Raw genomic sequence first — 12,700 nt, forward strand, 5'->3', positions numbered from 1 at the left:
TTTGCATATGGTTGTGTCTTATCTGAGATGTCATGGTGGACAAAAGACAATGGACTGGAATGCTAGTCCATGTGATTGCTGTTGGTTAGACTATTTGCAAGCATTCCTCCAATCAACTTTTCTGTGTTTGATGTAGCACCCTAAGTGCCAACGGGTATGCCCAGATGTGGGCCTATGCTCACTCTGCCACTAGAACCAAGCTGCACCTGACTGATGAGGCCAAATAGACTAGAACTAATCTTGGTTTTTGTGTGTGTTCTAGTTCAGAGAGGACCTGACTTGCCAGTTTGGGCAGGACTGCTTCTATTGCAGCAAGGCCAGGGTTGATTTGCAAATGGCTGGGTCTAATGATGTGGCATGACGGGCAAAAAAGAGATGGTTTGGAATGCTATCCTGAGTGACTGCCAGTGATTAGACTATTTGCAAGCATTCCTCCCATCATTTTATGTGTTTCTGCATTCAAGTAACTATTGAAGTTTATACAGAATAGTGGCACTAAGCTCCCACTTTTTCTGTCCTTTAAGTAGTTTGGTTGCTGTATTTTAAATGAGTTGAAGACAGGTTAGGCCTCTGTCTGTTGTGCCTAAGTAAACAATATTACTGTAATCGCTTCTCAATTGCATTGATAACCAGAATATGGTATTTCACATTGAGAATTGGCAGAGTCTTGTGCAGAGACTTCAATTGGACAAAGCAGGAACTCATAACAATATCTTCTTGGGGCTCTAAGGCAAGCTATTCAGTCATAGTAATACATATATTTTGAACAGTTTTAGAAGGTAATGGACAAACACCCCTAGAGACGCCATTCAGTGTACTTCCAGGTTGAGGAAGTGATGTCTGTTCGTAATACTGTCTCCTTTGTGGGATTTAGCTTCATAAAGTTTATTGCTATTCACCACCTAACAGCGGCAAGGGATGAGGCAATCTCAATACACTAAACCATGGAGGTCTTCGATCCTTGTTTTGACCAATACTTCTATGCTAGACACAAACACTTAGGTAAGTTATTGAGACTTATTCATTTAACAACAACAAAGTGCTAAAAATATGAGGTGATCACATGGTGCAGTAGTTGTGATGGAATTACATGTGTATACAGGGTATAAACTGACTCATGACTCAACAAAATATCCAGGCGTACCGGGTCAATGAGTCTAGATGTTAATGGGTTGACAAAGTTTCGACCTCTTGCATAAGTTGAAGGTCATCATCAGGAGTAAAATTCATTTTAGAGCACTCAGTCTGTAAGACAAACAATAGATAAAAGGATGGTGAAGGAAATAGGAGGGTCCGAAGATGGTGATCCATTAGAATGGATAGTGACTTAAAACGGGCCATCTGCTCCCAAAGAGGACTCTGAGTGCATTAGATATGTCATGGAAAGGATATCTGTAGGGAGAAGAGGAGGAAGGGCCAGAAGTAAATAAGGGTAATGGGCAATTGGTATGGCGGCGCAGCCAGAAAGACCAAGACACGGAGGAAAAGGTCCTTACAAAAACATTATGAAGGGGGTCACTAAAAAAAATCAAAAGGAATCTGAAAAAGATCCGTCTAGTAAAAAAGCTTACCTGTATATGTGTGGAAGAGGCAGTAGTAGACATGGTAGACTTGGGAACCAAAAGAGTGGGCTCTCCAAAGTACTGAGTAATCAGGATGCTACGCATGGCACCAAGAGCCTAGATTAGAAGAGATATGTGTGGGGGGTAAAAGAGGGCAGCAGTGTACTTTATAATGCTGAGTACCAGGTAACAGATGGGGAAACAGGGAACATGTTCATGCGTGGATTACATCCAAAGGAGAAAGGCAAATGAGAGGAGACCAAGAAATGAATTGAGTCGTGCTCCGAAAGAATGAATCTCCCATTGAAATTCTGATAGTTCTGGTGTTGTATTTAGATTCCGTATATAGGTTTCCAGATTTATGCCCTTATGTAGGTACAATTCATATTGCCCTTATTTAGGCATAGAAAATCCAGCCCTTATTTAGGCATTGTCCATGCTAACCAAATACAAGCATGGTCTCCTACATCCGTCAATCCACGTCACGAGTTCTTGGAAAACCAGACTCTTAAGCCTTTAGGAATTTCCCTTGCTTGGATATTGATTTCTCCAAGAACTCATTTATTATGCATGAACATCTATTCCTTAGGGGTTGATTCATGACGTTCCGATGTCCGACTTTTACGTCAATACAGGCATTCCTAAACGCCTTCAAGGTATAAATATATCTGCACTTGCCCTGGCAAACCACGGTTCCGGTACGATCCAGTTGGACTGCCTACTTGCGGTTCGCCACGACAAGTTCGGAAGGAGATCGAGTTCCCGCCTGACGCACTTACCAGATGCTGTCATCCTCCTCGCAGAGAATCCAGCTCCAGTGTTTCTGACTCCCCTTGCGGGGTGTTAGATATCGAGACCCGGAAAGAGATTCCAACCTTACACAGTCTAAGGTATGGAGCAGACTAGAACTTAGTGAAACTTTTGGCAACTCTTGGCAAAACTAGCTATACTTTAGAAAACAGCACCTACTTCTTACCTCGTACTACACTTAGGTTAGGTACACTGGGGTAGAACTATTTAGAAGCATCAGATGAGTATTCACATATTAGCCTGTTATTTATGTATGTATTTTATGAATAGGTCATAGCTACAAACCATGCTAATGCAGTATTTTATCTTACTGCTAACCCTGTACGTAGTGTACTTCGCATCCTGTCTTACGATTGTAGCAGTTCATATATCTTGCACGAGAAATAAGACTGTTCAATAAACCCTTTTTATTGAAACGCCTGTATCTATTTCTGTGTAACTGTAGAAAATAAGCATGCACGATTGACTGAGTGAAACTGTTATCTATTGTTTCCACGGTTCTGAGATTGTTCCGACTCTAGGGAAACAAAGTTGTCATGTTTATGCGGTTGTCAGAAACTAATCCCTTCTTGTATATTCAAGAAGTTTCTAGGGACCTCTGAGTTAGCTGGCACACACAAGTAATTAAGTTTAATGTACTCGATGGAGACATACTGACCTTAGTCCTATGTCAAAACTATAGTGTATATTATTCCAATGTGCAGAGCCTATCCGGGATAGAGGAACTACACTACACTGGCCATGAGCAAGCTTCCAGTGCATCGAGGCACCAACACTTTATTGGAGAGGGGCATGGCACGTTGATGACAAGCTGACGGAACATCCTTTGCGAACCTGGGGCAGAGTTAGCACCAGTGGAGGTACAAGTAAAGGACAGCATCTAACTATAAATAGTTGAAGAAATGAGGAAGTGGAGAAATACAAATAAAAAAGATATTAAGATTGGGCTAAGGGGAAAACATTGGAGATTTGAGTCTTTGAATCAAAGGGAGAAGAGGACTGTGAACGAGTTAGTCATATCAGAGAGCCCAAAAGGGGGCAATCCAGTAAATCGAGGGAAGATTGTATGGATATGACAGAATGACTATCAAGGAGCCCAAAGGTACAGTGCTCCTAGTTAATAGCTAGGGCACTGTGCAATAAAGGTGTCCATCAGGGGAGGGGAGCTTGATAAAGGAAAAAATAAAGAATGCAGGGGAAGAGAAGCGTTATTAGGAGGTAAAAAGGAGCAACCAAGGGTGCAGTGAGCTATGGTTAATTGCTGGGTCAAAAGCAGTGTAAGTTCACAAAACTCAGCAATCAATGCAGATATTGTTTTTTCTCTATTTGAAAAATAAACACTCGAGAAAAGACAATATTTAATAAGGAGGTGTACAGCGCCCCATGAGAATTAACTAAATGGTGATCAATTCACGTACATAGTAATCCAAGGCATACTGAATGTATGGGCTTAGAGATAGTCAGAGCTCTGGTAGGTGCAGTAGCCAATCGCTAGAGCACTCCATTCCAATCTTCTGCAGTATTTAGTCCATATGCAGTGTTAACGATGAGAGCTGTTGTTGCCCCAAATGTTGCCATTCCTTTTGTAGTTGCCTTAGAAACAACATAAATATAAAAGAGTAATAATATCTTCATAAATTCCTTTAAAATACGGAAAACATTCATCTACTACATCTTTATGCTTTGGTTTGATGTAGCAAAACACTTTTTCTGAATTAATGGACTGGCTGAACTCCCAACCAAGTTTACTTTTACATAACCGTAGCAATGTCAATGTCCATTGTTTTAATGGTATAAACGGTGCACCATTAGTACCGCCCACCCTTCAAGCAACCCTTCTCCATTTTACATAAATTGAATATCCATGACCGTGGTAGGGTGGGGCCCCCAGTCCTCTCCTCATCCCCTAGCTACATCAGGCACCAATTTATCATCTGTTCCACTTCCCAGCTCCTTTTTGGGTACCGTTAGATCCAAGGTAGAGCTCAGCCCACTGTTCTTCTGCGCTCAGCAGTGCCCTGCCATCCGGGGCTGGGCCTTTGTAATCCGTGCCAGTATCCATGGACTGCCTGGGTCCTTCTAACATATTATAGCCAGGTTCCTTCGTAGTCCAGGTCCGTGTCCTCGCACGAGCTGCTTGCCTCTGGGTTGCCTGTGTTTCTAAGCCTGTGTTTCTGGGCATCGGCCAAGTCTCCAGCCTGTCCAAAAGCCGGATGCCGCTGAATCTGCTGACGGGGCTTACAACGTGGCAGACAGCCCCCAACTCTTCTCCATAAACGCACACCTTTTGTGCAGCAGTTCTCAAACTGTACGTACCTGGAGATGGGACCGCTAATCTGCCACAGCACTATGGCGCCCAAGATCACCTAGGTCCAGTGACTCAGGCTCAGTGGTCTCTCTGTAGGCCGTAGTTCAACCAGCCAAGATTATTGGCTAATATTAGCCAAGACCAGCTTTCACCAAGGTTTCATGGTGTTGCCGCGAGACCTATGCTGTCTGCGGGTCCAAGGAATATGGCTTTTGGGCTCTATTTTACAGTAACAGGCAGAATTAATTTGGGTTAGTAGGGAGCTCCTTACAGGAGCATCCTATCGACCATTTTGTTTTTTCCACGCTCCCCAATACATTGTTACTTAAGTTATGCTGCATAATGAATTGAAGGGAACTGCTGGATACACCTACTACACTGTAAGAAATATTGGTGTTCATAAGCTCCCACAGGCATACAAGCTGTAAAGTTTTTACTAAGCATCAATCCTGATGCTCACATCTATGTGTGAAGAAGCAACTTATTGGCATATTCTACCAGATAGCATAAGGGAAACAAAGAAGAGTCTGGAAAAAATGTAGTGCTTACAGACATTGACAAGAACATTTTGGTGAAACTTGTTCTCTTCAATAGCAGAATGGTGTCATACAGGATGGAGCACTTAGGTCTTGAGAAGAGTCAGAAAAACCTAGCTGTACAGGAATGTTCCTTCTTTAGAACAAATTCCCTCACACACCAGAGGCGTCATGCTTCATCATTGGGAATCTCCTCACACCATGACAGCTGATCACGGTGCAGGCTACAAATCCCTCTCTGAGAAGGAGAAGCTGTTTGGATGTTTTAAGAGATTTGGTAGAAACCCTGTGGTGAGCTAAAGGGTGGCGAGGCTCACAGAGCATGTAATAAGTAAAAAAGTGATTTAAAATTTACTCCAGGGCAGGCGTACAACTTTATTCGTGCATGCCTTGGTCAGGATTAAAAACGAGAGAAGGTACACTGCAGGTTAATTGACACTGCTTATTGTGTCACTAAATATAGGCAACATGTTTCTGCCAACTAGCCCCTCAGAAGACATGCATTGGCATTCGTCAGGACCTCTAGATTGCTTCTGCTCATATAACATGCTCATAAAAGGACAAATAAAAGTACAAAGCCAAAACGCGGTCCACAGTGAAATTTAACAGCGGATCCACTGCAATTTAACCTGTGGGAAACACGACAGCTAGGTTATTATCATAAGATCAGTAGTTCTTACAGAAATGGTGGCACCAACTGCCCAAATTCTGGTGAATCCTAAACACCACGAACAAGTGTATATAAAACCAATCGAATGTGGCGTTTAAACAAGAACCACAAGCTTACCTGCAATTGTCGGGTGTTGTGCCGCAACTCGAGGGACCCTGGCAATGGGTTTAGGGCGCACTCTATCCTATAGTGGGAATATAGGAAGGAGTTACAAAGGGAAGGTATGTAGTGGTCTGGTTAGTAGGTACCGATAAAAAAAGGTGATACTGTGTCCTCAAAGGCAGAGAACAGCACCAATAAAAGACAGACAAACAAGCTCGAAAATGAGCCAATAATTAGGTCAAACTCGCATGAGAAGCATATCTGAGTTTTTTTCCAAGAGATTCTTACACTCTTGCTCCTCCATATAAAGATGCTAAGTTGACCATGTAGTTTTTTTAAACCAAGCCAGTATACAGTATATAGTAATTGCTGAGGATTGCTGTAAGCTGATTAACAGCATCCACCTACTTTTATAAGGTGGCACATGTGCAACACATCCCAGCAAAGGATCTAGGGCTACCGCTTCCAAGGAACCATTGGATAAGGCTTGCTTGCATACTGAGGACACCTCAACAATTACAAGATTCCCACTTGTGAAACAAACAGACACCGGCCTGTCTCTGGAAATATTGCCTAATTTTTCAAAGCTAAAAGTTGCACAAGAAAAATTGTTGGGGCCTGCAAACTTGCCTGCAAAACACAAAATAATAATCAACTGGATGAGGAGCTCCCTCACCCCCGCGCAGTATAAATTGAATGAGATAGTTGGTCTTATATATTTAATACATCCCAAGCAGTGCCATTGTGATTTTCGAGCAGACATTAGACCATATATGTATAGGCATGCTGTGCCGGAGGTGGAGTCTGAGGTACATGGACTGCCAGGTAGGGAGTGGATTAATGTGCTGGATAATGTGAAATTACTGGTTCTTGTTTTGAAGCTACTCTATGCTACAGTACTTAAACATGTATGGCGCACTGTTTTCACCTGTGTACCCATGAGTGATATTTGATGGCAACACGTTTTGCTAAATATTTTTCCTCAGCAAGGGTAGATGTTATTTATAACCAACATAATAGTTTATAAAAATAAACAACTTCACCGATTTTAAAGTAATTAAATGACTGAAGCTCTGCTTACTATGTTTATTAGCAAGCCCACAGATTTGACATGTTCATATATTTTCTTTCAGGTACCTCAGTTGAATCAAAACAGTTTGTGACTTATAACCTGATATGCATACATTCATTCTAATATGCAATCAGTAATTATTCTACATCATGCTTCATCACAAAAATAATACCAATTACGTTTAAGTAATTATTACGTACTTTTGGCATGTGTATACTCTAAAACATTGTAAATGTTCAGTACTTTTGTATGCAAACATTTGTGTTTTCAAAAGTGGTTATAAATAACATTTTAATCGTGAAAAGAATAGTACAACTATGCCTTAAAAACTAAATCCAGAAAGCCTGTTGCACAACTATTGAGCTCTTAGTAATGTGACATCAAGCGCCTCACTGTTATAAAATTCTAAAGTACTATAACAACCGGTATGCATTTATTGCTGCAATATGTTATGCTAATAAAATGTATTGAGCGCACGAATATCCAGAGGTGTCTTGGCGCTGTATACTTGCCAGTAGGCCAGCACATGGCTGATAATGAACTCGCCAACAATATATAACATCCACAGCACTGGACACACTTTGGTTCATATAAAAATAAAATCATGCAACTTTTTCCCCTGCATTCCTATTCAAAATTGTGTCCGTGATCATTTGGTACAATAATTTATGATAAATATAGAATTAAAAATGATGATGTCCGGAAATGTTCTTCATACAGCGGAATTATTGTTGTCCATCAATATAACCAGTAGTGCTTCCACAAACATGTAAAAACATATATGTGTCGCAGGAGAATTCATTTTCCCAGCTGGATGGTTCAAGCTTTCTTCCTGTTAGATGTAGAACGTCGCTTGATGTTCTTGATTTATTCTGCGCCATCACCGACCACTAGGAAAGAACAACATGGTGAAATGTGCTGCTGTAAATGTCATCAACATTGTTTATTTCTTTGCAAGTTCAAGTTGGAAGAACCACAGCAATTCTACCAGTATCCAACTGGTGTTTTATTCTTTTTAATCGAACTGGAGGTTATTCCCTGCACAAGAAATTCTAGCAATTACCGACAAAACCGCACGGTGAAACAAAATTTAAGTAAGGGAGGGGTGCTTTCTTTGTATTGGCAAATACCAGCCTATCTGCATATTTTTCAGTAGTCACATTATTTAAATAGTCCCTGTTTCCATGGTGATCTTGAAGGTTGTTTTGGATTTTGTGAAGCTCACTGAATGTATGTTAAAAGATACTCAAAACTTTACCAAGACCATCAAACTGGTGAAAGTTCCTTTACTCCCATTCCAACCAAATAAGCCAACTTAGCATTACGGTGTTGTTAAAACATGCAACGTGATCTACTTTTGTGTGTTTATTTCTGTATAAATACGTTATGTACCTAAAATTTAGTGAATTGTATTAATTTTGCATTTGAGTGCTTCAGCACTAAAGAGTAGGCATCAGTTGTGTGGGATAATATATCTTAACAAATTATGACTGTGGTGAATTTATATGGTCCCAGCAAAATTCCCATTCTTCTCTTTTCAGAAATGGTGGTGTTGGCCTCTGGTATGGTCTGAGGCTTGCAAAAAGATACTCAAAACTTTACCAAGACCATCAAACTGGTGAAAGTTCCTTTACTCCCATTCCAACCAAATAAGCCAACTCAGCACTACTGTGTTGTTAAAACATGCAACGTGATCCGCTTTTGTGTGTTTATTTCTGTATAAATACGTTATGTAACTAAAATTTTGTGAATTGTATTAATTTTGCATTCGAGTGCTTCAGCACTAAACGGTAGACATCAGTTGTTTGGGATAATATATTTTAACAAATTATGACTGGTGAATTTATATGGTCCCAGCAAAATTCACATTCTTCTCTTTTCAGAAATGTTGGTGTTGGCCTCTGGTATGGTCTGAGGCTTGCAAAAAGGATTCAATCACTGTATGCTCTGCTTAAAATGTCAAATACTCACATTCCAGAAGGGTGCCTGTATGACCAAGAGTGTACCACTTAATACAGGCTGTCAGTTTTGCAGCAGTGTTAATTAATAAAACTCTAAAGTCAACGCTTTGACAGTGGCAACTAATGTGAAAGTTTTGTGAAACAGGTAGTTTTGCCTAAAAACTCACAAGCAAAGACGGAATGGCAATATCTGTTTTAATTTTTTAAATATGGGTGTTTGACGATTGTATGGTATTTTCAGCCAAAGATCATTTACAAAAATAAATGTGTGTCCAGGTTTAACATTGGCACTAATTGGCTTGATCCAGGCTTTTCCAACAGTTAGCTCGGGCGCTACGGATAGCTCTTCTGCTACCTGTAAGTAGCTCTCCTATGCACAGCGCAGCCTACTAAATATAAGCTTTTGCATGGTTGAGTTAATATAGGTATACCTACATTGAAAAGTCTGTATTCAGGACACAGTTATGTGTATTTTCACAACTCGTAAGCGGATGTGTGGAAAACGATGATTGACTTTTCGAAATATATTTATGAGTGATAAACCATGCAGATTTGGGGAAATGTATCACTAATATTAATTTGGTTCCATGGGCATCGCAGCTATGTCTGTTATATATTACCCATGTAGAGACATCCCACACTGGCAAAGTATTTGTCAAATTGATGTTGCCAACTGAGCCTGATACACAGGTGGTAATCTTGCAAATTGTGACCACTTATGTAATCTTGCCTGATGTGGTCACTATTACAACTGTAATAATAGAAGTAGCTCAGGATGCTTTTCATTGAACATACAAAGCTATTATTACTGAAAAGGTTGGAGACCTCTGGCTTAATCAGACAGCCATGCTGAGTGATTTCCCCCCCCCCCTCCCCCCTACCAGCACATCTATGGCTTTCAGAAACGAGCTAGTCATGAATTCTCAGCACCTCATTCATCCGACATGCCCACAACACCCTACTGGATGATTTACAACTCCGAGACCACACAATCTAAAAAAACAAGAGCCACTCTCTTCAACCTCATTGACCCACTGAACATGGTATGGGATGTCACACAATCGACTCAAAATGCCACATCCTCAACTTTGTCTTCTCAACATCACCAACTGTCCATTGTAAACCACCAATATGCCTTTACTGTTCCGACTACTTTGCCATTCATTTCTCCCTGCTCAGCATCCTACCAACAAACCAAGGTCAACACAAAACTGAAGACTCAACATTCAGATCTTTCAAACACTTCTCCATCGTCAACAACCACCTAATGCTCGAACTCATCTCTCACCTTATCAACTTCATGTCAGATATCAACACCCTTCTAAACAACAGCTACAATTTTTGGGAAAAATATGTGAACATACATATATTCAGGACCCTGGTACTCTAACCCGTTCCGTGTGCGCGTCGGCCAACGCACGTCGCAAACACTACCTCGCTAGTGCTGCGCACGTCTGTGGGCCGACACTGCCCCGCCCACTCATTAGAACTCCCGCGGCGTAATTTGCGCCGTGGTTAAGGAGCTAAAGACCTTTCTGATAATAAACAATCCTCCTGTAGACCGGAAACAAAATGGAAGAAAAACAGAACTTCCAATGATCTCATGATATCAAAGTCCCTCCACGCAACACCCAGACAGCTCATCACATCAACCAAAGTACTGTACCAACACAATCTATGAAGCCACCAACAGAAGCAGAATGCTTTGCAAGAGAATCAAGCACTGCATCAAACCTCACCAGACCCACATATTCCCCCATCCCCCACAGAACAGTGCAATTATTTTCAACCTCTTCTGTGAAAATACAGAAGATCCAACAGCCTATGAACAATCCCATGCCTACTTCAAATTTTACACCCATTTCTTCCTGTGGAATTCCACAAGGGTCAGTCTTCAAAGCTGTATCTCTTGCATATCTCTGTATACTCAACTCCCTCAATTTCTCTTCTGTAGAAGATGATGTTTTATCCTCATCCTTAATTAAAGCTCAATCAGGACATGTTCGCACACGTTTTCAAGAGTGGCCAGAGATTTCTACTCCTACAGAAACTTACATTAGACCCTGCTGACCATGCCAACTTCCGACCCATCACTCAACTACTTTTCATTGACAAGATCACTAAGAAAGCATTCTAGGTTCAACTCCAAGATCACATCAGTGATAAGCATCTCTGATGTGATGTGACTACCGGTCTGGCCCCAGATCACGCTGCAACATGGAGACAGCTACCTTAGAAATAGTAGACAATGCCCTCATGACCACATATGAAGATGACCCCCCTGTCGCCTCATATTGCTCAATCTGTGAGTTGCCTTTGACATAGTTGATCATCCCACTCTCCTACGCACCCTGGAATCTCAAATGAGATTCACCAGCAGTGTCCTTCACTGGCTCTCCTCTTAGCCTTTCAACTGGCACCAGTTTGTTTGCACGACCCTCTCCAGGACCTAACAGATCCCCATCACTTTGGGAGTTCCCCATAGTTCTGATGGAGCAAAATTCCTCATTTTGTAAACAAAAACACATTTAAATAGAAAGTGCAAAAGTTTATGCAAAATAACATATTTATTATCAATACACATTTTATAAGAGATAACCATGCTTTGGTATCACAAGCATGTAAAAAAATAATAGTGTACTGACAAGTTAGCCTGACTACTGACGCCATATTAACAATGATTTATATACTAGAATTGAAAGGCCTGTTTTTCACATTGAACTGTTTTGCTTGAGATGTTTTCTCTTCCACTACAGATGCTGTAACGTTCCAGAAGCCTTCTGTTAGTGAATAGGTATTTGTTATGAATTAGACAACTGATAGTGAGGTTCTCACCAGGAGGAGAGGAGATGGCAGAAAGTATGACTCATTGGAAAAACTGTCTGAACCTCAAGGTGTGGACGAAGTATCTTTTCAAGGACTTGGTTCTGTGGTTTGTTGTAAAGATGTTGAAAAACTAGGGATTTTACCTGCTCCAAGGGATTTTCTGAAATCTGGTGATGAGAATAGTGAATGCGTCAATTGTTTCAACTTATGCTTTAACAAATTTATATTAGCACATGTTCTTAGAGTAGTCTGACACTTTGGCTTCTAGCATTCAAGAGCACTCTGGGTTTGTTTACTGATATCCTTAGGATTAGCTCTCTACAGGAGAGATTCCCTTTTGAGTCCTTTTCCTTTTCAAAAAATGTTTGCGGACTTATAGCTGAGAATACTTTACATCGTAAAAATGTAATTCTTGTTTAGTGCAAAGACTTCATGCTTATGCATTTAATTCTCTCATCAGAACTCTTTATTGGGTTTCTGACCTGACTCCTTTACTTTGACTTAATTAAGACATTGCCATTCTTCTGCTTAATTAAAATTTGAGAAATTCCTTTATGGAACACGCTTGCGGAATTATTATTTTGTTTATCTGTCAATATTTACTCATTTGGTATTTTACCTTGTTTTGTAATGCCGATTAATTATTATTGGAATTGATAATAATGGTGATTATAGACTAATATCTAATGAATAAAACAATTTAAACTTTTTAATAATACCCTTTAACTCATGTCAACTCTCTTAATTATTGTGGCGCCTCAAATGAACTTCACGGTTCATGGTGTTTGATGTAAATGATTGCTTCTTTAAAATTCTCCTTGTTGACGAACAAAGGTCCGTCCATATGACTAGT

General features: G+C 40.5%; 1 protein-coding gene across 11 annotated transcripts in view; it reads right to left on the minus strand.

Moving 5' to 3' along the window:
• Positions 1 to 7,059: 7,059 nt before the first annotated feature.
• HEPACAM2 (HEPACAM family member 2) overlaps positions 7,060 to 12,700 on the minus strand; it is a 474,652-nt gene continuing 469,011 nt past the window's right edge. For all 11 annotated transcript variants that reach the window (XM_085631003.1, XM_085630992.1, XM_085630993.1 and 8 more), the window contains one exon: positions 7,060 to 7,950. In XM_085631003.1, the coding sequence (XP_085487129.1) occupies positions 7,941 to 7,950 (10 nt within the window). In that variant the 3' untranslated portion in view covers positions 7,060 to 7,940. The remainder of the gene's footprint in view (positions 7,951 to 12,700) is intronic.

Source organism: Triturus cristatus, chromosome 10, assembly GCF_964204655.1.
Source record: "Triturus cristatus chromosome 10, aTriCri1.1, whole genome shotgun sequence".
NCBI classification, from domain to species: Eukaryota; Metazoa; Chordata; class Amphibia; order Caudata; family Salamandridae; genus Triturus; species Triturus cristatus.